General features: G+C 36.1%; 1 protein-coding gene across 2 annotated transcripts in view; it reads left to right on the top strand.

Annotated features, from left to right (window-relative positions):
* Positions 1-27,297, top strand: part of LOC145254851 (G-protein-signaling modulator 2-like) — a 635,388-nt gene that overhangs the window by 203,982 nt on the left and 404,109 nt on the right. For both annotated transcript variants that reach the window (XM_080113701.1, XM_080113700.1), the window contains one exon: positions 19,063-19,286. In XM_080113701.1, coding sequence (XP_079969827.1) covers positions 19,066-19,286 — 221 coding nt within the window. In that variant the 5' untranslated portion in view covers positions 19,063-19,065. The remainder of the gene's footprint in view (positions 1-19,062; positions 19,287-27,297) is intronic.

The raw sequence follows: 27,297 nt of genomic DNA, 5'->3' as shown, positions 1-27,297 counted from the left end.
GGGGGATGAGCGATCACCTGAATTTTTAAATACAGGGCATACTGATGAAATTTTCCAGTGAGATGGGAAACTATTCTCCTTAAGACAACGTTTAAACAGTTTTGTAAGTATGGGCGCTAGTTCAGGTTGAAGTTTTTTGAGTACTATAATTGGAATACCGTCAGGGCCAGTTGCTTTACTGGAATCAAGGTTTTTGATTAGCTTGGCAACATCATGTACAGATATACGTATATCACATAGCGTATTTTCTGATACAGGAGGAAATATTGGGGGTTGGCGGCCTTGGTCGCAAAGGGTAGAATTAGCTGCTAAGTTCTTGACAAAGAGTTTGGCTTTGTCTGATGCTGACGAGATTACCTCAGGTTCATTGATAATAGTTGGGATGGAGCACACGCTTCTATTCAGGATTCTGTTTTCTATTTGCCAAAACTGGTGGGAACCAAGCCGTTGCTCAACTACTTTGGACTTAACAGATTGAGCATACAACTCTCTTGTGTTCTTTATTACTTTCTTACAATAGTTGCTGGCAGTCCTGAAAACGGCTTTAGTTTCTATACATCTATTACGTTGGAAACAGTGGAAAAAGTGATTTCTGTGCGCAATGGCAGCAGCACATTCTGGAGAGAACCATGGCTGGCTGTTAGGTTTTTGCTGAAACTTTTTCGAGGGTATGAAACGGTCAATACCTACAATTAACCATTCCGTCAGGTCTAATACTATAGAGGACACATCCTTTTTAAACATGGAATGCAGAGGTAGATCAGATATAAATGTACGGAAGCTATCCCAGTCAGCCATAGTGTATCGATATACTGTACGATGGAGAGGTACGTCTGGGGACATATTACATTTCATTTTTATCTTAATTGATACAACAGAGTGGTCGGAAGATCCAAGAGGCGACAGAACAGAAACTGAACATAGTTCAGGGCAAGTTGTGAGAAAAAGGTCTAGTAGGCTCGCATACTGGCCGTCATTGTCGGGCACGGGTGGGTTCCTGAACAATCTGAGTGAGGTCATAGGCAATGGAGAAATCATGACAGAACCTCCCCTTATCATCGGTCTTGTTTGAGTGGGTCAACCATTCGACGTTGTGAACATTGAAGTCTCCACATACGTGAATGTTAGCTGAAGGATAAGCAGATAAGACTTAGTCAATTTTCTCAGATATGCTTTGAAAGATAGTAACTCCGCTGTTGTGGGGGCGGTAGAGAGTAAATATAAATGCAGTAGTGTGATCTAAAGCAACCCGGAAGGACATATAGGGTAAGTTAGGATCTTCCCTGGAGATGTCCCTACCACATGGAAAGCTATCTTTAATATAGGCACATATTCCATGCCCATGGCGATCTTGGGGGTCAGATTTAGAAGTTAAGTTAGAGTATCCTTTAATTGCAAACTCTTCTAGGGAAATATCCTGTCCAATGCCAGTTTCACTTAAAAATAAAAGGTCTGGTTTAGTCTCCTGTAATTGGGTTTCAATCTCTGGAAGATTAGAACGTAGACCCCTGATGTTGGAGAAGGAGACATGGTAGTAGGGGTCTACGTTGGAAGTTGGAGAACCGGGTTTAATCGTGTATTTTTTCTTGAAACTTGTCCCTTATATTCTTTTTGAGCTAGTTTGCTGTATTCACTTATGTGGTTTACTTTGTATTTATTTTGCTGTATTCATTTATGTGGTTTCATCTTTGACCAGAGTGACTAGAGTTACTGTTTTCCTTACTTTAATGTGGTTAGTTTTAATCTTGCTGTTCTGTACAGCTGTCAGTAAAGATTCCATTTTTCTGTTAATGTGACCTTTACTTAGCCATGTCCAGGTGTTTCTATGATTTTCTTCTCTGGTCATTCTCATGAATCGTCCCTGTAGCTCTTCTCTTTGCACTTTTCCTATTTTGTCTTTTTGTTTCTGGTTTCATCCTTTATTATAGACTGTTTCTTTCTGTGGTGATTAACCTTTCTGTGTTTCGAGTAAGGTACTTTGCCAAGTCTTTGTTGTGCCTTCTACACAGTCTTCTACACTTATCATTCCTCTTCACATTAAAGTACTTGTAGAACAGGCAGAGGGATGCAACATTTCATCAATAGGACAGGGGCTGAAGCCTAGATGACAGTTCAGGACCTATCAGGTTGGCGACTCTGTTGAACCCTGTCCAGGAGTGAGACAAGTAGCAGATGCACCAGCCCAAATGTGACAACAGTGCTCCATGTATGGGCGACTGGTGGCCTTAAAGAGGTACAGGATGCTTTTAGGGATAAGTAGTTTTCTAGCACAGTAGAGAGAGCCCACCTTATTCGCAGCAGCCTTGGCAATGCCCTCAATATACCTATTCCAGTTCATGTTCCTTGTAAACGTTAGGCCGAGGAATTTAAAGGAAGCGCTTTTGGGTAATGTGTTCTTGGCCATTGCTATTGGTGGTAGAGAAGGTTTCTTGTAATTATTGAAGGAAACAAGTTTAGTCTTGGCAGCATTGAATGTGAACATCCATTTTTGTCCCCACTCCACTACAGATTTGAGGTCATCCTCTGGTGTTTCTGCCATTTCCTTAGATATGTGTTCGTTTGTTTTCCCCTTATGCATATTATAGAGAGTGGTGTCATCAGCAAATATACCCATCTCCGAAACAATTTTATCAGGGACGTTATTTATGAATATCAGGAATAATAAAGGTGACATACTTCCGCATTTACATATTGTTTAGATGTACGACTATCGAGGACAACCTGGATTTTCTCTTACTTAAGAAGGATTTAATTACATTATGTATACTTCCAGTAATACCATATGATCTTGGTTTTCTGAGAAAACCATCATGCCGTACCTTGTCAAAAGCCTTAGATATATCGAGAGTTACTGCTCTACACTCCCCTGTTTTGTCTAGTGAATGGTATATATGTTCAGAGATTACAGTAAGGATATATGCTGTGGAACGGGCTTGCCTAAATCCATATTGTTTGTTGGTCAGGCCTTTAATAGTTGTAAGGTGATGGGCTAGAGCTTGATTAATTAAGGACGCAAATATTTTGGTGAAAAGCGGGAGAAGGCTAATGGGCTGATAATTAAATGGATCAGTTTTTTCACCAGAATTCTTGAAAACTGATACCACAGAAGCGGTTTTCCAGCAATCAGGAAAGCAAGATTCGTTATTGTTCGCCAGTTTAAATTATTGCCGCCGGTGTGTTGTCCATTGGTTTAATTATTGTCGCAGGTGTGTTGTCCACTGGTTTAATTATTGCCGCAGGTGTGTTATCCACTGGTTTAATTATTGTCGCAGGTGTGTTATCCACTGGTTTAATTATTGTCGCAGGTGTGTTGTCCACTGGTTTAATTATTGCCGCAGGTGTGTTGTCCACTGGTTTAATTATTGCCGCAGGTGTGTTGTCCACTGGTTTAATTATTGTCGCAGGTGTGTTGTCCACTGGTTTAATTATTGCCGCAGGTGTGTTGTCCACTGGTTTAATTATTGCCGCAGGTGTGTTGTCCACTGGTTTAATTATTGCCGCAGGTGTGTTATCCACTGGTTTAATTATTGTCGCAGGTGTGTTGTCCACTGGTTTAATTATTGTCGCAGGTGTGTTGTCCACTGGTTTAATTATTGCCGCAGGTGTGTTATCCACTGGTTTAATTATTGTCGCAGGTGTGTTATCCACTGGTTTAATTATTGTCGCAGGTGTGTTGTCCACTGGTTTAATTATTGTCGCAGGTGTGTTGTCCACTGGTTTAATTATTGCCGCAGGTGTGTTATCCACTGGTTTAATTATTGTCGCAGGTGTGTTATCCACTGGTTTAATTATTGTCGCAGGTGTGTTGTCCACTGGTTTAATTATTGCCGCAGGTGTGTTATCCACTGGTTTAATTATTGTCGCAGGTGTGTTGTCCACTGGTTTAATTATTGTCGCAGGTGTGTTGTCCACTGGTTTAATTATTGTCGCAGGTGTGTTGTCCACTGGTTTAATTATTGTCGCAGGTGTGTTGTCCACTGGTTTAATTATTGCCGCAGGTGTGTTGTCCACTGGTTTAATTATTGCCGCAGGTGTGTTATCCACTGGTTTAATTATTGTCGCAGGTGTGTTGTCCACTGGTTTAATTATTGCCACAGGATTATTAGGCATGCATGCTTTTATGACTCTTGATATAGGATTTTGTTGAGATCAAAATATTAATATTCTTGGATGATACCAGATTCCTGCAAAACTACGGTTTTATTTTTATGTATTTCATTTTTCATGACGTGCCGAGTCTTTTATTGTAATTCTTTTTTTTTCCTTTTAGGGTGGTTGTGATTCAATTACTTAAAGCAATTTTCCCTACGACAATATGGAAGTTAATCTCTCACTTATCTTCTCCCCATGCTGAAAATATGGTTTTTCTGAAACCGCTGCAAATTTCATTTTGGTCAGGTTCCAATCAGAATCGAGACATCTTACCCTCCGTCCCTCCCTTCCTAGTACCCCCCCCCAACACCCATTCACCATTCTCAGCCTTGATTGCCAGAGAATTAACACTTGATGCCAGACAAAACTAATAACTGCTGCTTGTTGATCAGCTTTGATCTTTGGACAAAGATATTTTCAAATCTTTACTTTTATTCCACCTTCCTTCCCACCTCGAACCGCCAGTCAACACCTTTGCTAGGTTTGCGTTTTTATGCTTGTCAATATCATTAAAAGCATTTCTCTATAATGTTCTATCAAGTGACAAAGTAATTTAATTTACGGATCTATGAAAGGAAAACTATGAAAAGTGTGTCAAGAGAAATTGACTATTAATAACATTCAGTAAATCATAATGACGTTGTGTGATCAGTACTGAAAATGATTGTTTGTGTACTTTCACGAGGGCTCCTGGGTATTACCTTTAGACCTCCAATGGTGAGCCACATTTAATGTTTTTTTTTTTTTACATGGTAATCACCACTTATCAAGGCCCGAAGCCACTCGAGGATAAGGGTTATTGCGTGTACAGTAATCAATAGGATAATATCGTAGTAATGGAGATTTGATAAAGTGTCTTAAGGGGGCAGTTTATCAGGAATCTGTTTATGTTGGACTTAAAGAAATCCAAGTTGTCGTCAGGTGGGAAACAGGCAAACGGAAGAGAGTTCCACAGGCATGCATTTCTAAGAAAGAAGCTTTGTTCATGGAATCTACGTTCTGATTTAGGCACAGATAAAGAATGGGGAAAATTGTTGACAGTGGTTTCAACTAGATGGGTGTTTTTCGTGAAAGATTGGCGAGGGGGAATCGGAAATTGGAGCTCGGACAATCACTTGCCATGGGAATAACGATAAAACCAAGACATATTCGCAACGTCTCTTCTGTAGGAGAGAGGCTGCAGGAAAGAGAAAAGGGCATCTCCCACCAAACCACAAAGTCTGTTTTGTACTCTGTCAAGGCAGGATAGGCTGTTTTTAGCAACTCCTTCCCAGATGTGGCAGCAGTACTCCATCCTTGGACGTACTTGGCTTTTATATAGATAGAGAATTGCATCAGCAGTGAGATATCTTCTGGAGCGGTAGAAGGATCCTACCATTTTTCCAGCGACCTTGGCAACAGACTTGATGTACATGTTCCATTTCAGGTCAGGAGTAAAGGTCAATCCCAGAATCTTATCAAAATATGTAGCCTCCCCTTGATGTGAGCCATCCATTTCAATTGATGCCAGATGGGGATCAGAGCGTTAATGATGTAAAGATAGGAGCTTGGTTTTAGATGCATTGAAAGTAACCAACCACCTCTTCCCTCACTGTACCACATGCTCAAGATCAGAAGAGAGAAAATCAGAAAACTTTGCCATTTACGGCCTTTGATGTGTTGCCATAGATTGTTGTGTCATCAGCATAGATGTCAACGAATGATTTAAGTATGGGATTTGGGAGATCATTGATGTAGATCAGGAAGACAGTTGAGCCCAGGGTGGACCCTTGATGGACTCTGATTTCTGCCCATCAACCACTACTCTTATGAGCCTATCAAAAAGCAATGATTTAATAATTAAGAAAACATTTCTAGTTATACCGTAGCTGAAAATCTTGTGGAGTAGGCGTTTATGCCATACCTTATTGAAGGCCTTTTGATATGTCAAGAGCAGTTGCCCTAGAAAGGAAGCCTTTGTCGAGAGATTCACTAATCCTATGAGATATAACCGTTAGCACATCTGTTGTAGATCTGGCAGAATGGAAACCACATAGCATGTCACTAAGGTTATTTCTGCTGAGGTGGTTGACTACTTCTTTATTTAATATGGATTCCAGCAACTTATTCATGAAACACAGGAGACCTATTGGTTTGTACTAAGAGGGAGATGACTTATTACCTGAATTTTCAAATACAGGGCATACTGATGAGGGTTTTCTAGGGTGTTGGGAAACACTTCTCCTTAAGGCAGTGCTTAAACAGTTTTGTAAGTATGGGGGCAAGTTCTGGTTGTAGAGTTTTCAACACTATAATTAGAATGCCGTCAGAGCCAGTTGCTTTACTTGAATCGAGGTTCTTGATTAGCTTGGCGACCTCACGCACAGATATTTATATGTTGCATAGCATCTTGTCTGTTAAAGGAGGAAATACGGGGAGCTGATTGCTTTCATTGCATAGGGTAGAATTAGCTGCAAAATTCTTGGCAAATAGTTTGGCCTTTTCTGATGCTGACGAGATTACCTCAGGTCCATTGATAATGGTTGGGATAGAATGCACACTTCTGTTCAGGATCCTATTTGCTATTTGCCAAAATTGGTGGGAACCAAGCCGCTGCTCAACTACTTTGGATTTAACAGACTGAGCAAATAGCTATCTTGCATTTTTTATTACTCTTTTACAGTGGTTGCTGGCAGTCCTGAAAGCAGCTTTAGTCTCAGTACATCTATTACGTTGGAAGCAATGGAAAAAGTGATTTCTGTGCGCGATGACAGCAGCACATTCTGGAGAGAACCCTGGCTGGTTATTAGGTTTTTGTTGGAATTTTTTAGATGGTATGAATCAGTCTATGCCTACTATTAACCATTCGGTCAGGTCTGAAACTATAGAAGACACATCCTTTTTAAACATGAAATGCAGAGGTAGATCAGATATGAATATACGGAAGCTATCCCAGTCAGCCATAGAGTATCGATATACAGTACGGTGACTTATTACATTTCATTTTTATTTTAACTGATACAACCGAGTGGTGGGATGATCCCAGAGGAGATAGAACGGAACATGAACATAGCTCAGGGGAAGTTGTGAGAAAAAGGTCTAGAAGGCTTGCATACTGACCGGTAGTATCGGGCACACGGGAGGTTTCGTGAACACTCTGAGTGAGGTCATAGGCAATGGCAAAATCATGACAGAACCTCTCCTCATTATCTGTCTTATTTGAGCAGGTTAGCCATTCCACATTATGGACATTGAAGTCACCACAAATGTAAATGTTAGCCGAAGGATGAGCAGGCAGGATGTGGTCAATTTTCTCAGGTATACTCTTAAAGATAGTAACCCCGCCGTTGTGGGGGGGGGGCGATAGAGAGCAAATATAAATGCGGTGGTGTAAGCAAGTGCAACCTGGAAGCACATATAAGGTAAATTAGGGTCTTCTCTGGAGATATCCCTACCATGTGGAAAGCCATTTTTAATGTAGGCACATATTCCATGCCAATGACGATCTTAGGGGTCAGATTTAGATGTTAAGGTAGAGTATCCTTTAATTATGAACTCATCTAGGGAAGTGGTCGGCCCTATGCCAGTTTCGCTTAGAAAGAATATGTCCGGTTTCGTTTCCTATAATTCAGTTTCAATCTCTGAAAGGTTGGAAGTAGACCCCTGATGTTGGAGAAGGAGACATGGTAGTAGGGGTCTATGTTGGAGGATGAGGTTCTAGGTTTATTCTTTTTTTTTTATTTTTTTTATGAGATATTTCATGTTGAGGTTTTGAGATTTGTGGAACAGGTTGACAAACTTGGTGAGAGCAGGACAGAGAGGGAAAGTAAGAGAGAAAAAGACAGGAATTTTTTTTTTTTTTCTTTTGTAGTACATAAGGTAAAGTCGTAACAATTACCCACTAGTATGGTATCGAGAGGCCCCACCAGAAACTACTGCATGGTCCAGAATCCATTCACCAAATGGCAATACAGCAGCCCCAGTACTTTGTACCTGCTGATAGGACAGCCTCCTTAGTGGTTATTCCAAGGTTCGGGTCCCTGACTATCAGGCAGGTAACATCAGCTCAGATAAAACATTTACCTCCAGCACCCTTACTAGTCACATGGCCACAAGGATATACATAGAAACAGAAAGTTTCCGACATCTCCGGCTACTGTTCACGAAGTACTACCCACCTGGAAAGCAGCTTTTTCCTCACACTTTGTCAGAAAAATCACTCATTGGAAATGAGGTCTGAGGGACAAAAAAGGAGAAGCGATAACACATCCACAGTGCATTATCTACTCTCCATTTAAAAAAATGAAAAGGTAAAAACAACAAAACAAGTTAGGTATAAAGGACTTATTAATATCTATTTAATATAAGTCCGTTGCTCCATTCCCAGTTTAAGACGATATTTAAAAATAGTCTCCCCTCCCATATTAATGCATGGATGTTTTTGGCTTTATCTATCTCGAGTTAGAATGTTCGAGCATTCTAGCTTTACCTTAAAAGTAAAACACGATCATGGAACGTTTATCAATTCGTGAAGTCGGGTTATTTAGTATTAATTTAGATTTGAAAAACTCGTTTAAAAACTGGTTTAGAGTAATACCGTTTGGGTTACATATTCAGTTTAGACTAGTTAAAAATAATGCATACTGCAGAGAAAAAGCTGCGCTTTTCTGAGTTTAAATAATAGTGCAGTTTTGATTTGGAAAATTCTTCTTTTTTTTTTAAATATTAGAAAACCGTGTTGGTTAATCATAGTATATTTGACAAAAAAGATTTTAAAAACTACAAGATAAGTACCGTTAAAATGTTCAGAGTTTAAGTCGGAGCTGAAAAAAAAAAAAGATTAAAATTAAGGCTAGTCAATCAAAAAGAGGGGATGACTTTCGAAAATATCGACGAAAAAAGAGACCCTTCCCTATAAAGAGCCCAATTGAGGGTGAAGGGATTAATGTTTTTAGCCAATTTTTCGAGATTTGTTATCCAAAGGGTCAAGCTTCAAAACGATACTGAGCTTGCGAAAATCCATTACCTCTGTCGAAAGTTTTAGGCAGACATACATACATTTAAACAGACAGGTGAGATTTTAGATTGCACTTATTTTAAAAATAATAAAGATGTACATACTCGTCACAAACAAAGATATCCTATTCCAAAAATCATGTGGATTTGGCGAGTAACTTTCCTATTTGGTTAGTAAACGAAAATATTTAGTTGTCCTTAGTCCTGTTTTCGGTTTAATAATCTTGAAATAAGTATATCATTTTATTATAATTATTCACAAAGCAAAATACTGGATTTACAAGTGTTTAAAAAAAAATCCGTATAATAAACTACCTGTTTCTTTTTTTCTGTTTATGATAAAAACAGAACCTTGTTAAAAACCCAAAACAAAATGTAAATAGAAAAATGAGATTTGAAAACCCAGCAGATCAGAAAACTGTTCATAATTTACTTCAGAAGATGGAGTAGTGTCGAGAACATGTTTTAAGGATTAAAAGAAATAAAATAAAACATTCAGAATGCAATAATTTTTTTTCTTTTCTTATCATTTCCATACAACTGTCACAGTCACCGAACAGTTCCGAAAATGCTGATAATCGAGTAAAGTTAATTATATTTAAATTGCAATAATTTAAGGGAGATAATTTAGTTTAACTGCTTTAAGAGCATTTATTTATATTTTTTTTAAGTTATATTTATAGATATGTCAACTAATTCATTAAAATTGTCAAGAAACGGATTTCGATAAAATATAGATATAACAAAGAATATATATATATATATATATATATATATATATATATATAATTATGATTTTAAGTTTGCTTTTATATCTTAATCTTGTATTTCATCTTTTTAATAACTTAGGAATGTTATTTTTATTTTGTATATTTGTGATCGCGGTACTCTATCTTTAAACATTTCTTTCCGTGTGGTAGGGATATCTCCAGAGAAGACCCTAATTTAGCTTGTATGTGCTTCTAGGTAGAAGATTGCATCGGGAGTCGCTGGTTATTTTGTGTTTGTATTTAGCAATTTGGTTCGAATTAGACTGAAAGATAGTTACTCTCATTAATGCCCCTGGAAATCGTTCTAATTTATTTAGTTGTGTTTTTATCAGAGATGTGTTATTATAACAACTGTTTTGTATGGAGGTGTTAATATATTAATGGATGCTGAGACTTTAACCCTTTATCTTCAAGAGTTGTGCAACTCTTTAGTAAGTCCTTTATCTACATGAAGATATCACAGAAGTAGGCTCACTGAGAGACAATTTGTATTCTTCAGTGTTAAGGTTCATAAGAAATAAAGCACCCTGTGAAATCCTAGGGATTATGTGATGTTTTCTTTCAGTAATTACTAACAAGGTTAAGAGGATGCACTTTTGTTGTAAGATCGTATTGATTTTATCGTTTTCCAACTGATTATGAAATTGCTGCTTTTTTTATTTTGTTTATTTTCATTTTTTTTTGTTAGCTTGCGTAGTGTTGGGCTGTTTGAATTTTTCTGCATGTATAGTCATTGTTTTATAGATTAAAACGATATTACTATAGCAAACTTAGTTATGCCTTTTTGGGGGGGGGATGAATTACCATTTACTAAGGTATCCACTTGAATATCAGAATTAAGGAGATGGATTTTCAGTTGAATGATAAAGGATATTGTGAGGATCGAAAATAATGAAATTTACAGAATTTACTAACTTTTTTATTTTAGTCTATGACAAGTGTTTATTGATACTGAATTTGAAGTTTGCAAAGAAGCTGTCGTTTTGTAATAACACTTTATAATTAAATTGCCATGCAAAAAAAAAGAATGTTGGAGAAACTTGGCATAGATGGACCCTTCAGTTAGTTGGCACATAAATGACAGCAATAACTCACTTCTCTTAATTCTTTATTCCTCACGTTCCGTGAGCGATATCTCTGTTAAGGGGGAAAAATTGCTGTTTTCTGGGTCGGAATCTATCCAATATTTATCATTGAATAGTTTTTAACCTTGAAGTAGTTTTTTTGTTTGATGTTGTATTTTGTTTTGCTTTTTGTTTTTAGCTCTTTACATCAAGTGGCGATTTCCATAAAATAGATTCTGAAGAATTGGTACTTGGTGATTCCATAGTCTGTGAAAATATCCATTGTTCCAATCACATACTGCTGCACATTATTCTCTGGAAAGAAAATACATTTTTATGCAGCCATTGTGAATCTAGTGCTTATTTTTTTTTTATTTTGTCAAAATCGTATCTGTGACTGAAGAATATGCCGGAAATTCAACATATAGATCTTATGAAAGGTGAAAGCTTCTTTCTTTTAAAAGATCCCCCCCCCCTCACTCTCAAGGTTGGGAATATCTGCTGCTGTTAGAGAGCCCTTGGCACCATTTTGCATGAAGAGATAAAAATGAGATTATGCTACTTGAGCCTATTTTGGTTGTAAGCAAAGTCTTTGGAATGAGCACGTGGTTCTTTCCTTCAGGTTTTGCTTCACGAAGATGACCGATTATTTAGACAATTGTTGATGCAACCAAGGTTGTGGAGTTGCTAATCAAAATGCACGACTCCAACTCTTATTCTCTAACTTTTGAAAGATTCAACTAGATCTAATGGGCATGGGGGGGGGGATACATGATCCCTGCGTAAATGTTCATATTTACAGCATATCAGCCCTTTGGGGGGGGGGTTATAAAATAAAAGCAGAACATACTTTTTTATATCTTCACATCTTTTGACAATGTTGGCTCACCTGGAAGAAAAGCTCATAACAACAACACAAGTCTGATTTCTGGATAATTAGAACTTATTTGTTTCACAGTCGAATGTCACACCTGTTCTCTGCCTATCCTTAGGAGGATGGGAATTTATCAATTGATTCATCGTCTATACATAGCTACCTTTCATTGCTTCCCGAGAATCTTCATCTTCTATTCAACTCCACTAACCAACAATCACGAGGTTGTTTGCTCAGCAACCAAAAAGGCTAACATGCTTGCCAGTCGGTTTGCCTCAAACTCCACACTGGACCCTTCCAACCACCCCCTACCTCAATTTCCTATGCGGACAGACGCCATGCTAGACGATCTACAAATCACCCCTGCTCAAGTACATGCTATCATAAAAAACCTTGACACTTCAAAAGCATGTGGACCCGATCTCATCCAAGTTGTGCTATTAAAAAAGTGCTCAGCTGAAGTAGCTCCAGTTCTCTCCAAACTCTACAACAAATGCCTTAATGAAGCTTGCTTTCCAGGCTGTTGGAAAACTGCTTCTGTTGTACCAGTATTCAAGAATTCTGGCGAAAGGACTGACCCATTAAATTATCGCCCCATTAGCCTCCTCCCACTTTTTGCCAAAATATTTGAGACCTTAATTAACCATGCTCTAGTCCATCACCTTACCGATGCTAAACTTCTGACTGACAAACAATATGGATTTAGACAAGCCCGTTCCACAGCAGACATCCTAACTGTAATCTCTGAACGTATATACCATTCACTGGACAAAGCGGGGGAGGGCAGAGCGGTGGCTCTAGATATATCTAAGGCTTTTGACAGGGTATGGCATGAGGGTCTCCTCAGAAAGATTAGATCATACGGCATCATTGGTAGAATACTTAACATAATTAAATCCTTCTTAGATAAGAGAAAAATCCAGGTTGTCCTCGACGGTCGTACATCTAAACAATATGATATGAATGCAGGAGTGCCCTAGATCCTTGGACCTCTACTGTTCCTGATATTCATAAATGACCTCCCCGACAAAATTTCCTCTGAGATGGGTATATATGCTGATGACACCACACTCTATAGCAGACATGACAGGAAAACAAATGAACACGTATCTGAAAAAATGGCAGAAACACTAGAAGATGACTTCCAATCTGTAGTGGAATGGGGACAAAAATGGATGGTCACGTTCAATGCCGCCAAGACTAAAACTAGTTTCATTCAATAATTACAAGAAACCTTCTCTACCACCTATAGCAATGGCCAACGACTCTTTATCTGAGAGTACGTCTTTCAAGCTCCTTGGCCTAACGTTCACAGGAAACATGAGTTGGAACAATTACATCGAGGGCATTGCCAGGGCCGCTGCAAGGAAGGTGGGCTCTCTCTACCGTGCTAGAAAACTACTGACACCCGAAAGTATCCTGTACTTCTATAAGGCAACCATTCGCCCATGTATGGAGTATTGCTGTCATATTTGGGCTGGTGCATCGGCTACTAGTCTCTCGCTCCTTGACAAGGTTCAAAAGAGAGTTGCAAATCTGATAGGCCCTGAACTGGCATCTAAGCTTCAGCCTCTGTCCCATCGACGAAACATTGCATCCCTCTGCCTGTTCTACAAGTATTATAATGGTGAATGCTCTGACGAACTGCAATCACTTGTGCCCCCACGACGTGAACACCATCGACAGACCCGACAGGCTGTAAAATCCCACCCCCACACTGTAGAGATCCCTAGATATAAAAGATCTTTCTACTCCAGTAGTTTCTTCCCCAGAACTGCTAGACTTTGGAATTCCATTCTAGGTCCCTGCTTCCCCAACTGTATTGACGTGCAGAAGTTCAAGTGCAACGTGAACCAACATCTTGATGCCCAAATCCCTACATAGTACCCCTGTAGTTGTTGCCCCTGAAGATCGTAAACTAACTTCCTAAGCATATGCTCCCTCTTTTTTTATATGAAGGTGTTTATGGGGCTGTAATTCCTGTTAACTTACACCCAAAATACACCAAACCACTTTCTAGTAACACAGGTACATGTTTGTCAGTGGAAATCAATGAGTTTGATCTGTCACTGGTAACCTTTGTTGACCTCTTTGCACTCAACTGTTCAACTCAGTATCGCATTAACCGCGTTATTGACACAAAGTGCTAAGAAATTTTCTTTCAGCACCATTTATATATTCAAGTATTTTAGTTGTCTTTCACAAAAAAATTAAATTTGAAAAACTTTAGTGAATGAAATTTTTGCCCTGTTATCAAATTGTTTCTGTTTGTTTTTGCATTATACAAATCCTATTAAGCTTCAATATCTTAGCTGCTAGCATACATCCTTTATAAACAGTAATAGTTGAGCTGTATCATTCTTGAACTTTTTCTTTTAAAAAGTAATGATTTTACCTAATATTAACACTGGTTCGATGTAATCATTGCTTCTGGTTTGATTAACTTTAATTTAACACAAGTTTACATTAAATTTGTGAAGAGTTTTCATCTGTTCAAAGGCTACATTTTAGTTATACATGGAAAATTGGTTTCCCGACCAATTGCACACAAGGCAGCCAATTTTAATTTTCCGACAAATTTTCCAGTGGCTAATTGAACTACTAAACTAAATTTGATACCATTGTTTTTGTTATGAAAAGATCTATGTGCTCACATTAAACGTTCTTAGACATAATGATTTCTTTTTTTTTTTTTTTTTTTTTTTTTTTTGCGCAGGAATTAAAAAAAATCTGAGCAAGGACAAAATTAGAAAGAAGGCAAATGATAATTGAATTATGTAATCAAGAATAAACAAAATATTTATTGAAAATATAACTTGCATCTTTGGGTAATTAAAAATCTGCTTGTGAAAGTCTTTGTAAAAATAACTGGCAGGATCCGTGTCCAAGCATTGCCCAGAGAAAATATTAGCTTAAATAATATATTGGAGTATCAATTCTGGAAAAAAAAAAAAAAAAATCAGAAAAGAACCCATTTCACTTTAAGTATTTTTTAGGTGATTACAATAGGATTTAACCTATATATATATATATATATATATATTATATATATATATATATATATATATATATATATATAAAGTGAACGTGTCTGTCTGTGTACATTTCCCTACGCAATAACTCTGTCAATTTTTAGTCTATAGACTCGAAATTTGAAATACCGGGTACTGAGATTTGGGAAAATCGATGTGACGGGTGTCAGCCAGAAATTTGGCTGTTAAGGGGTCAAATTTCAACTCTACCAAACCCCTCTGACAATTTTGGGTCTAGACACTTGAAATTTTAGATATAGGTTCCTTGAACCTGGATCTAACTTAAAGTGATTTGAGCCCGAAACTATAAATTTTAAGGGGTCATAATAGGGGTCAAAGTTTTAAAAAAATTAACCATTTTTTTTGTTTTTTTTGCTTTTTTTGCACAGCATACACCTCCAAACACCCGAGCAACGCCAGGCACCCCTGCTAGTATATATATATATATATATATATATATATATATAAAAAGATGCATAATTATGAAAAAGTACTTTTGTAAATAAATAAAAGTAATTTAACTAAGTTGTGAGCCGAGGATAATTGCAAATATTTGCTACCTTCCCTCTCTCACTAGTATTTTAAAATACTTATTTTCTTAAGTATTTATTGTTTTCAAGTAAATCAAATAGATTGCTTTAAATTTTGGACGATTGGGTACCTCCACTGTAGTTTTAAATAAAGGTTTTATCCTCTGCTCTCCCACTCTCCAAATATATATATATATATATATATATATATATATATATATATATATATATATATTGTGTGTGTGTGTATACCTTAATTACTAAGAGTAAAATGGGTTGAGCTTTTAAATAGAAAAATAATTAAAAAAATGTAAATTCTTAAAAATTGTAAGATCTCACTTTTTTGTAAACTATTTCTCAATAGTACCTCTGCATGGCAATATTACTGTTTTGGACAACTGGGCTAGGGCTAAGTCCCTCCCTAATAATAAAAAAAAAAAACGATTCAATCGCCTGGGTCGCTTTTAAATAGCACAAATTACAAATAGAGGAATATTAATCATCATATCGAAAAATTGCATCCGATGCCAATCTTATTTTATTAAAAAAAATATTTGTAAATAACTTCTCAAGAATGCCTCCGTGTGACAATGCTACTACTAAAAATGAAAATGCTAATAACAGCACTAACAATAATAAAATTATAAATTACAATAAAAAAAAAGTAATTGTAATAATAAAAAAATTTTTAATCTTAAAGTTTACTGAAACAGACATTAATATATTTGGGCAGCATTTTTTCTCTAATGCAAGTTTCATTGAAGAGCAAGGATAATCCCTGTTTGTTTCTCTTGCCCTCCAAAAAGAAAAAAATGGATTGCAAGAGAAACAAATAGGAATTATCCCTACTCTTGGATGAAACATGTATTAGTGAAACAGACATCTGAACTCGTGTTTCTAGATTTTTAAGATGAGGACTGATAATTTGTGTTAATTTGAACGACTGTTCTCATTTTGAATGATATTCTCAATTCGATATAACCTCTGATCTTCTTCAAATGTACCTTATCGAACTCCAGGAATCTGCATGCAATTTTGAACGAAACACTTTAATCCTCAGGATTAGCATAGTCTTGTTCTGTCTGCCATGACTGGGTAGAAGATCCGTGGCATAACTGATAAAATACTAGGTAAAGTTCAGTTTTAGTGGCACTCTTCTGAAGGTTGAAGGTTCCATCTTCAGTGTGAGCAGCACCAAGACAACAATTACTAATTACTAAAACTTCTACTTTTTTTATATAAACAGATCATATTCATACCATTTCTTTTTCTTTTCAGTTTCTTGTTTCTTTCAAGTTCAAGTGTTTGGTTCTGTCTTTCACTTTGTTCACCGGGTATATTCACCAAGTAGTTATTTAAATTCTTTCTTCAGGAGTCCAGTTTCTCCTATAATTACTAGATATGATAGGAATTTTCCTAAGATTCCAGTTTCTCATGTTATACATAAGACATTGGTATTCAGTTATCGTCTATCTCTTAGCTCTGTTTAAGCCAGCATCATCAGGGACATTTGCTTTAACTAGGCTTGCTACTCCCTCCTTATTCTCTTTTATCAGTATGTCAGGTTTGTTTCCAATCCAGCCACTAATCTTGCAACAACTTGTTGGCACTTTTTCATCTGAAAACCTGGCCCAAAACAACGTTTCAATTCTCCATGGAATGTTGCATCTTTCCATAAAAGGATCAGACGTGATTAAGTGGTATTTGCTATTAAGCATCCTTGGAAAAGTGCTATCTTTAGTAACCTATAAGGTCAGTTTTCCATAAGCTCATTTGACTAACCCTAACCTCTCTGGGATTGCCTTGCTTTCCTCACCTCTGTAAGAGCTCTTCGGCTGGGCATGTTTATGGTTTCTATTATGGAGAGTAAAAAGCAGACTTTGGGTTTACTTTCGGCAGCCTCATAACTCTCCCCCCTCCCTATTTTGCAATGGTCCATGGAGGCTGTTTTACTATGTATGTTACATATATTTTAATTTCGATAATCATCCTCTAAACATAGTAAGCTCATACATAAAGTAAAGTGAACTGTTCCCTTATTTCATTGACTACTATAGTTTTCTAAACCAAAACTGGTATGCTTCCAAGAAAGAATTGCTATTTCCTGGATAGTTTTTTTAATCGATGGCATGCAGAGATTATCAATCCTCTCATAGTATTCATAATGATCCAAGTCTTAATCTATGCATCTCATTAACCTTTATCCCCTGAGTAGTTTTGGGCCTTGACAAGTGATGACTTTTTTTTTTATTGCTACAGTCAAGAACTGCCTATCTTTACGATTAATTAATGAAGGCAGAAGTACAGTTTCCTTAAACATTAGCAATACATTAACAATTTCGATAGGTCAGTAACTCTTCACTTTACTGAGTTTGTCTGACTGTATGTATGTTGCGTTATCTGTGTGAATTGATATATCATCGAACCTGATATCTTGAGATATTATGAGAGTAGAAAATGCACTTGAACAGATTCAGAACTCTTGTTTCCTCTTATTTTTTTCTGAGTGATATTCCATTTTACTTTCAATAACTATCTTCTAAACATGATAATCTCATAAAATAAAGTGAATTGTTTCCTTATTTTATTGACTATCATAGCTTTCTAAACCAAACTTGACATTTTTGACGAACCTGTAATATAATATAAAATGAAATGACAGCTCAATCCAAAATAAGAGATCAAACCAGACATGCACTCGAACAACGATTTGCCTTCTCCTTTAAGGCTTACATTTACAAATGTCCATGGACTTGGAACGGACTTAAATGATGTAAAAACTACCCGAATATCTTAGCACTAAGTGAAACTAACTTGCACTCCTCCATCCCCTGTAACATCTTTAACATGTCTGGTTATCTTCCACTTTGTTTTAAGGACTCTGACACGTGCACAGACTTGAAGTCTATATTTGTAACGCCCCATGACTAGGGAATCTAAACTAGAATCAGATGACCAGGCCTTCATGTGCTTTAAACTAACTTGACAACATAGCGTTAGCTACCTATATTTTCTTTATCACTCTTCCTCGACCCAGGACTGTACTCTAATCAATCATGTCTCTGACAGCATAGATGCAGCACTCTTCCTTGACACTAGCGCCCAAATACATGCATTTGGTGACTTTAACGCCCACCACAATAATTGGCTTGGCTTCTCTCACTACACAGGCACAGCTGGTAGCATCATCCATAACTTTTTTATATCCCATTCCTTGACATAGACAGTAACATTTCCGATCTGATTCCCAGATCGTCTGAGCCAGCAAGCTTCACTTCTGGATCTATTTCTGTCAACAGTTCCTGAGGATTGTGTAAGAAATGCCCACTCAGGAATACTGACCTTGAGTACATTTTGAGACCTATATCATTGTTAGTAAAAGAAAGTAGAAAGCCACCCTGGAATTCCCAGTGTCTGGCTAGGTATTTTATTTCACAAGTCATCTTTATAAGTATTATTAATTATAATATATTATGACATATCAACCTTTTTAGATTTATTTATTATAAATAAAAAGGTTGATACTTCATTATACAGACACCCAATCACTATTATCATTATCTTTATTCATTTATTTATTTTTTTTTTATTTGTTTATTTTATATATATATATTTTTTTTTTTTTTTTTTTTTTTTTTTTTTCAGGCGATGGAGTATTCCTGTATGGAACTTGCGCTAGAAGGCGAGCGCCTTTGTCGAGCTGGGGACTGCCATGCCGGTGTTCAGTATTTTGAAGCTGCAGTTAAGGCAGGAACAGATGACTTTGCTACACTGAGTGCGATTTACAGTCAGCTTGGCAACGCTTACTTCTACCTCCAGGAATATGGAAAAGCTCTTGAATTTCACAGACATGATCTCAACTTAGCCAGGTAATTTTTTTTTTTTTTTTGCTCAAGTTAATTTAATTCCGTTTTTCAAAAATAGCAACTTTTCTGCAGTGAATAAGGTTCAAATTGCAGTTATATGCTGATACGTCATTAACATTAAAGAATCTATAATCTAAAGGGAAGTTGTCTATGTGTATGTTTGTGTGTCTGCCTAAAAGTAAAAAACGACAAAACAAATACCCACAAAGTTGGTATTTTCATTACCCCAAATATCTAAAATTTAGGGAAAGAACTATTGATTCCTTTATTCCCCCCCCCTCATAAAATGGTGCACATTTAATAGGGGGTGGATCAGCCATATTATATACTACCTAAAGGGAAGTGCTTCTGATATTTTAATCAAGGAGTTAATTCCTTTGTACGGACTCGTTCTATTGAGAAGGGGTTCTGTGTGTATGTCCAGAGAGAGAAATGTGTTATGTGGAGACAAAAGCGGGAGGGGGAATGGGGAAAAAGAGAAAGATAGACGGAGAGATATAAATTTTAATAGAAATATGTTACACTTTTATCCAGGGCAGTGCTTAGTAGCCCTGCTAGTTATCTATATAATAAAGTAAAATCTGTATATTTCTTGAAGCTTATCATTAATAGTTTTGAATTTGACAAATCGATATTTAATGCCAACTAGTCAATTTTAATTTGTCATGCTAGCATCATGTTCTTTACATGAAAAAATGTATTTAGATTATCTTTTAAATACTCGTTTCAGCTAGGAAGTTTGTTCAAATGAAAATCTTTTTAAATCTTTTTGAATAATGATCTTAACAGTTGTATCATCTTATGGAGTTAATAAAAATACAAATTTGTGCCTTACTCTATCTTTTCCAAGTTTTAGATTAAAAATTCTTAGTGCTTAAAATAAATACTAAGCAATTTATTTCATAAAAGGGCTCGTACATAGAATGTGAAATAATTTTGTTCCAAACAATTTAAAAAAAAATTTTTTTTTTTTTTTTTTTTTAATGCAATGCTTCGTCTGACTACTCATGATGAATGGATTTGCAGTGATGTACACAAAAACAAATAAGTCATCGATACACACAATTTTCTTTTGTTTTTATTTTACCATTCACCCTGCCAAATAATTGGATAGAGTATTCCATTTTATTTTTGTGTTTTCAGAATACTCTTAAAAAAAAAAAATCTATATTGAACATGATTTCTGGTGTTTGTCTTTGCATTATTATACACTAGCAGTAAGACCCAATGTTGATCAGGGTTGAACGAGGATCGCTATGTACTTTTTTCACTGTGTTCATGACACAATATTACTGTTTTACTGACCTCTTTCTCCCAATTTTTCCTTAATATAGATGGAAAAAGCTAAAATGTTGAAAAACTTATGCATATGGTTTAAATTTCATTTAAATCAAATGTATGTACTTGAAGTTTAAGAAAGTTGTCTGTGTGTATGTTTGTGTGTTTGCCTAAAAGTAAAATAACCGACAAAAGAAATACCCACAAAATCCCTGGTAGAGACATTTAGATATTTGGCACATAGAGAATAATGTAGAGATTCATTGCCTACCCGGAAAATTTTATACATATAATTTAAATTACATAAGCAATAAGAAGTGTACTTAGAGATTTGAAACTACTTCCATTGTCTTAAGTAAATTTTACATAAGAATACACATTTATGTTTGATGTAAATGCTCTAATTTTTTTTCTATAGGAACACACAAATATAATACACGCATTGACATTGAGTTATATATATATATATATATATATATATATATGAGGATAAAATGTACAATCTCTCTCTATTTCCCATAAATTTTTCATGATTTATTGTATCTCCGGTCTGGCTACAAAGTGTTAATATTCTTTTTCTGTGTCTCTTAAACCGTATGTCTCTTTATTCCCCTTTTTGTTTTTATCCTCCCTCTCTTTATCTCTATTCATCTATCACTTTAGAGGTTACATTAAACTTAAATGAATATACTTGCAAGCCATATGTAAGGGATATATATCCCATCTACATACATACATAAACTCAAAGTTCAATATCCACATCAGTTATAATGGGCTTTAGTAATCATTTTAGCAACGAAAAAGTATTTAAGAAGTTAAGCAAAATGTACAACAACTCTAAGAAATAGTGGGTACTATAATATCGAAATCAATAATATAAATCGTACCTGTCTGTCAAAAGTTTTAGGCAGATATGCATGCATGCATACATTTAAACAGACACGTCGGAACGTGACGAAACTGGCATCGTTTTAAACCTCGAACTTTCAGATGACAAATATTGAAAAGCTGGCCAAAAACATTAATTCCTTCACCCTCAACTAGACACTTTTCTAAAGGGAGAGGTCGCTTTTTTGCCGATATTTTCGAAAATCATCCCCTCTTTTCGATTGTCTAGCCTTAATTTAAACCTACATCACTTACAGTTTGGCGGTGGTCACAATAGCAAACGCATCACTTTTCTTTTTTCACATTCTTTTCTTCCTTCACAGTATGGGTTCGAGCCTGCCTGCCTACTACCACTTTTCTTTTTGTTTTTTTATTTTTGCTCAACACACACTTCCAAACACCCGGGCAATGCCGGGCAGCCAGGCTAATTAAATAAAAGCAACAGCAACAGGACACTAATAATAATAAAATTAGAAATGTGCCTGTTTTACAAATCTACATATCTATAAAAGTGAGAATGTGTGTGTGTGTGAGAGGCCAATTCTCAACCTATATACTCAACGAATTCTTGATCTACAGACTTGAAATTTGATGTATAGAGTATTCAGACATGTGGAAACCTTTTTAATCTGTTTTCATTAGGAAAAAAGGGCTGCTAAGGGGCCAAAATTGGAATGTGCATGGCGGCGGGGCCATCAGATTTTTATCTATTTCCAACTGTTTCATGAGTGCACATGTGCAACTGGGAAACATTCCTTATGTTAAGTATAAGTTAATTTGAGAACACTTTTTTAAAGATTGTCAAGCTGGTCTAATGGTTATCGTACTGGATTCATTATCTTTAAGTTTTGGTTTCGATCTCGGCTCGTGTATTTTTTTTACTTACAAGAAGTAAACTGTTTAGAAAAAACTATACTTGCATGCTCATGTCACAGTTTCTTTCTGGTTGTTTTATTTTATTTTTTAAGGAATTTAACATTAAGTTTAATACCTACGGTATTTTTTTTATAATAAATAAATAAGAAATCTGCATTAATTAAAATATTATATTTATGCATATTTTACGACCGGGCAACACTAGGCGGCTTACTAGTAAATAAATAAAATTAGAAATGTACCCGTTTTACAAATATCTTAATGGGTTGTGCTCTGATGAACTTGTTGCACTTGTGCCCCCTCAACATACATAAATCCACTTAGCGACAAAATCACACCCCTTCACTATTGAGGTTTCTAAATGCCAGAAAAATTTCTACTCTAATAGTTTCCTTCCTCGAACAGCTGGACATTGGAATTCCCTTCCTGCTACCTGCTTCACTGATTGTACTGATATGCAGAAGTTTAAATGTAATGTAAATCAACATGTTAATCTTTCCTAGGCATGGTCCAAAATAGTAGCCCCTTACATCCAATTGGCGATATGCCTTGTTAGGGGTGAACATAAAAAAAGAAATATAATTTGGTATACACTGCACTATAATTAGATGCTAATCCCTTGCACAAAATCTATGAAATTTCGCACAAATGTACTTTATGTATCTAGCAGTGTTTTTAGATAGGTTTTATATTGGAATGTCTTCGATAAGTATTGATAATCGAAAAAATCTGAAAGAAAGATAAGGCGATTTTGACCAAAGTTGACACTTTATATAGCCTAACATCACATATGCATTTGAGAAGTTTTATTGCCACACAAGCAGAAAGAGTAGGCATATAAAATCAGTATCTTGGTAGTTGCTAGTCTCACAACACTGAAGAGCTGTGATACAGCAAACGTTTGTCTGTGGATGACTTGTATATCACCCGGTAATATGAATTCCATGCATTTTAACCTGACGGTTTCCTGTGTAGCTTAATTGCCATAAATATATTTTCATAACTTACTATCTATCTCTGTACCTGTAGCTTTGCCTTTCTTTCTCTTTCTCTCAACTTACAAGTTTTTGTATTGGTATTTTCATGTTCTCATTTTATTGATTGAATCTGTCAATGCTTTTTAATTTCATCGAGTGTAAAGTTTGTATAAATGCAATCCCGAGTTTGTAGTGTTTACAGGTCAATGGAGGTCAACACGAAGAATAATTCTTATAAATAATAATCTGAAATGTTTGTGCATACAGATTTTCAAGTTTACTTCTGACTTGTTAATGTGAAAGAATTCAACAATGATTGATACTAGTGGAACCCGTAGACATTCCACAGTTGTATCCTTTTGAATTTATCTACTTGGTTCTTGGGGGGGGGGGGGACTCTTGTAGGAGTTTGATATATTTCCAATTTTGTAGGCAACTGGCATGGAGAAGACCCCAAAATATTATTGTACCGTTTTTGGACAGAACATACATTAAAGATGAAGAAACTGGTGCTACCAGATCAGGCTGTATGAAGATATTGTCCCCCTGAGACAAAATGCACCTAACATTGATGCTTTTTGTTTTTCTAATTCTTTTTGTAAAACTTAATTATGTTCTGCACCTTTTCCCCTTTTCCTTCTTCCCATTCACCCTTTCTCTTTCTATTTCTCCTACTTCCTGACTGGTTTCCTAACTTAAAATGTACCAACATTAATATTGTAACCCTTTTCCCTCTCCCATTGCAAAACTGATGTTCTGCAGGGCAGGGAACAAAAACAATAAAATCCACTATAAAACAACCAAACCAAACACTACAAACTAGCAATTGAAGACCTAAAGAACTTGAATAAAAACCTTCTACAAAATAACTGGATGCAACATGAATGTTCTTTCCAAAATAACTAGATTCGGCATTAAATGACCCAAAAAGACTTGATATGCCGTAAAACAAAACAACCAAACCAAAGATGAAGAAAGTATTTTTTTAGAGTTTCATATTTGACACAATGATATAATGTAATTTTAAAAAATAATTTAATTTTATTTTTTTTTGCATTGCACCTTTAGTAATTGGATGATCCCATTTTTTTTTTTTTTTTTTTTTTTTAAGGTTGGAGATTCATAACATACATACGAACATGAAATAGTCTTAATGCATTGTTATATAGATTGCCATACCAATATTATTGTACTGTCTTTGGACAGAACAGATATTTAAGATGAAGAAAGTGTATTTTAGAGTTTAAACATTTTTTTTTGTATTGTACCTTCCGTGAGATCTCATTTTTGTAAAAAAAAAAAAAAAAATTGGGTGGAGGGTGATAACGTATATACGAACATGAAATAGTCTTAGTATATTACATAGATTACTATACCAATGACTGAATTTCATTTCACAATGATTATCAACCATGTAATGAATAGATCTAGGAAATTTCCATTGCACAGTTTGCTGAAAGGAGATCGTGTACAGTTCAATCTTTTGTCGTACTTGTAAGTATTGGGTACACAAGTGTAGTGCAAGTTGAGAGATAATCAGTTTGTATACAAGAAGTCTAAGACAATGGAGATGGATGAAAACTCAGATATGGACAAGTTATATCTAGGTAATGAAGTTATTGAGATTGTTAAGAAGTTTTATCATTGGCGATACTATTAAAATATAGGATGGAGCAGATGCTATTGCAAGAGTTATGAATTGGGTGGAATAAGTTCAAACTTCTGCCATTAATAATCAGAACGTTACTACTCTTGGTCACGGAATGGATTTATTAAACATGTCTATGCAGACTTATGATGTACTCTGAGAAAGATTTCACCTAGACAGTATAAGATGATGTATGCAGAACAAAAGACTTTGATTGTATGGCCAGCTTAGAAGTTGGATGAAAGTTCTTGGATTAGTATATGTAGAACAGTTGAGGTAGTATGGTCAATTGACAGGGAAAGGCCCAGAAAACATAAGAGGAAATAAGAATGAACTTGGGAAAAACTAGAGATAGGTTAGTGTGGAAGTCAATTTATTAAAGCTGTCCAACACATGCCAGTATGTAAAATCAGTGTTAAACCGAATATGGTAATTTTTTTTGGATTGATTGAGTGATCCGAGTAGTAGGCGTTTTCTAAGGTGGAAAACTACTAGCTGAATGGAATTTGAGTGTAGAAAGATGCAAAATTTGAAATTCTAGACTTGTATTTTATTCAGAAAATGAATTCACAATGTGCTATATTAGAACTATATTAGAGTCAATAGCAAGTTAAATAGTTAACTAGTGTGGATTTTGACAAGGGTCACACTTAGTGCATGTTATTATAATTAAAATTTGCAAAATAGAATCATTCCTCCAGTTGAATCAAGGATGGCTAACATGTAAGGTCAAAGAACAAATGACAAAATTGAGGTGTGAATTCAGATGATGAATGCCATCACATTTTTCAAGCTGAGAGAAAACAAAGTGGGGGAAGATGTGGCTGGTTACCTTTAATGCATCCAAAACCAAACTCCTGTCCTTACATCATCAACGCTCTGATCCCCATCTGGCATCAATTGTGATGGATGGCTCTCGTCTGGGTGAGGCCCCGTGTTTTGACAAGCTTCTGGGTTTGACCTTTACTCCTGATCTGAAATGGAACACGTACATCAAGTCTGTTGCCATGGTCTCTGGAAAGATGGTGGGATCCTTCTACCGCTCCAGAAGATATCTCACTACTGATGCAATTCTCTATCTATATAAAAGCCAAGTACATCCAAGGATGGAATACTGTTGCCATATCTGGGCAGGAGCTGCTAAAAACAGCCTATCCTGCCTTGACAGAGTACAAAATAGACTTTGTGGCTTAGTGGGGTGATGCCCTTTTCTCTACCCTGCAACCTCTCTCCCACAGAAGAGATGTTGCGAGCCTATCCTTGTTTTATCGTTATTTCCATGGCAGGTGCTCATCTGAACTCCAATCTCTGGTCCCCCCACTCGCCAATCTTTCACGAAAAACACCTGTCTAGCTGAATCCACTGTGAAAAATTTCCCCCACTCTATATCTGTGTCTAAATCAAAACGCGGATTCCATGAACAAAGTTTCTTTCTTAGAACTGCACGCCTGTGGAACTCTGTTCCGTCTGCCTGCTTCCCACCGGACTACAACTTGGAGGTCTTCAAGTCCAATGTTAACAAATTCCTAATGAACCGCCCCCTTAAGTAAACACTTCATCAAATCTCCACACTAACGTAATGTACTTGCAATAACCCTTATCCCCGAGTGGCTTCTGGGCCTTGATAAGTGGTGATCACTGTGTAAAAAAAAAAAGTTTTCAAATCATTCTTTCTGTGGAAGTCATACAACAGAGATCACCAATAATGCGAGTTTGACATGGATTGCATAAATTGACCACTAATGTAGAAAAATTTGAATATCGCTAAGTGCAAAATGGTACTTCTATGTCTCTGTGTCACTTGCGGCAGTTAAAAGTTTAGCTGAATTAGTTAAGAGAACGTTAGTCTCTCTCTTCTGAGTTGATTTTTTCCAAAATAAAACCTTGGAGCAAACTCTCAACGAACGTCTCTTTGTGTCTTTCCTGCATGAAAAGAAATTTATTGTGTAGCAACTATTAGACAAAACTGACAATAGAAAGAAGCAAAAGTCATGCTAAAAAGTAATGACTATAAAAGAAATGAGAATAAAAGAAAAGTATAATAAACATTTTTCTTTTTATAGTTGTGAATACAGCATAATCACGTTGACACACTATTCAGTACTAAAATGGGTAACCATTTGGGAATTCCAGGTGTTGTATGTGCTCTCTGCTTATCTCGGCATTGTTTCTAGTCATCCTGAACTTCACTGGACTCAAGCAGTGCCAATTTAGGAGAGGTGTGGTTGGGATTGTGCAACCCTTGCCTCACAATTACAGAGGGTATCCATTGTCTTTTGAAACTAGAATGGAGGCATCCAGTTATGATAAAATATTCTTTTTAAAGACTAAGCTGTCTTTCTCATTT

Source organism: Euprymna scolopes, chromosome 30 (genome assembly GCF_053919585.1).
Source record: "Euprymna scolopes isolate OS-2025 chromosome 30, ASM5391958v1, whole genome shotgun sequence".
Taxonomy (NCBI): domain Eukaryota; kingdom Metazoa; phylum Mollusca; class Cephalopoda; order Sepiida; family Sepiolidae; genus Euprymna; species Euprymna scolopes.
The sequence above is the reverse complement of the archived record's forward strand: the minus strand, read 5'-3'. Positions and strand labels throughout refer to the sequence as shown.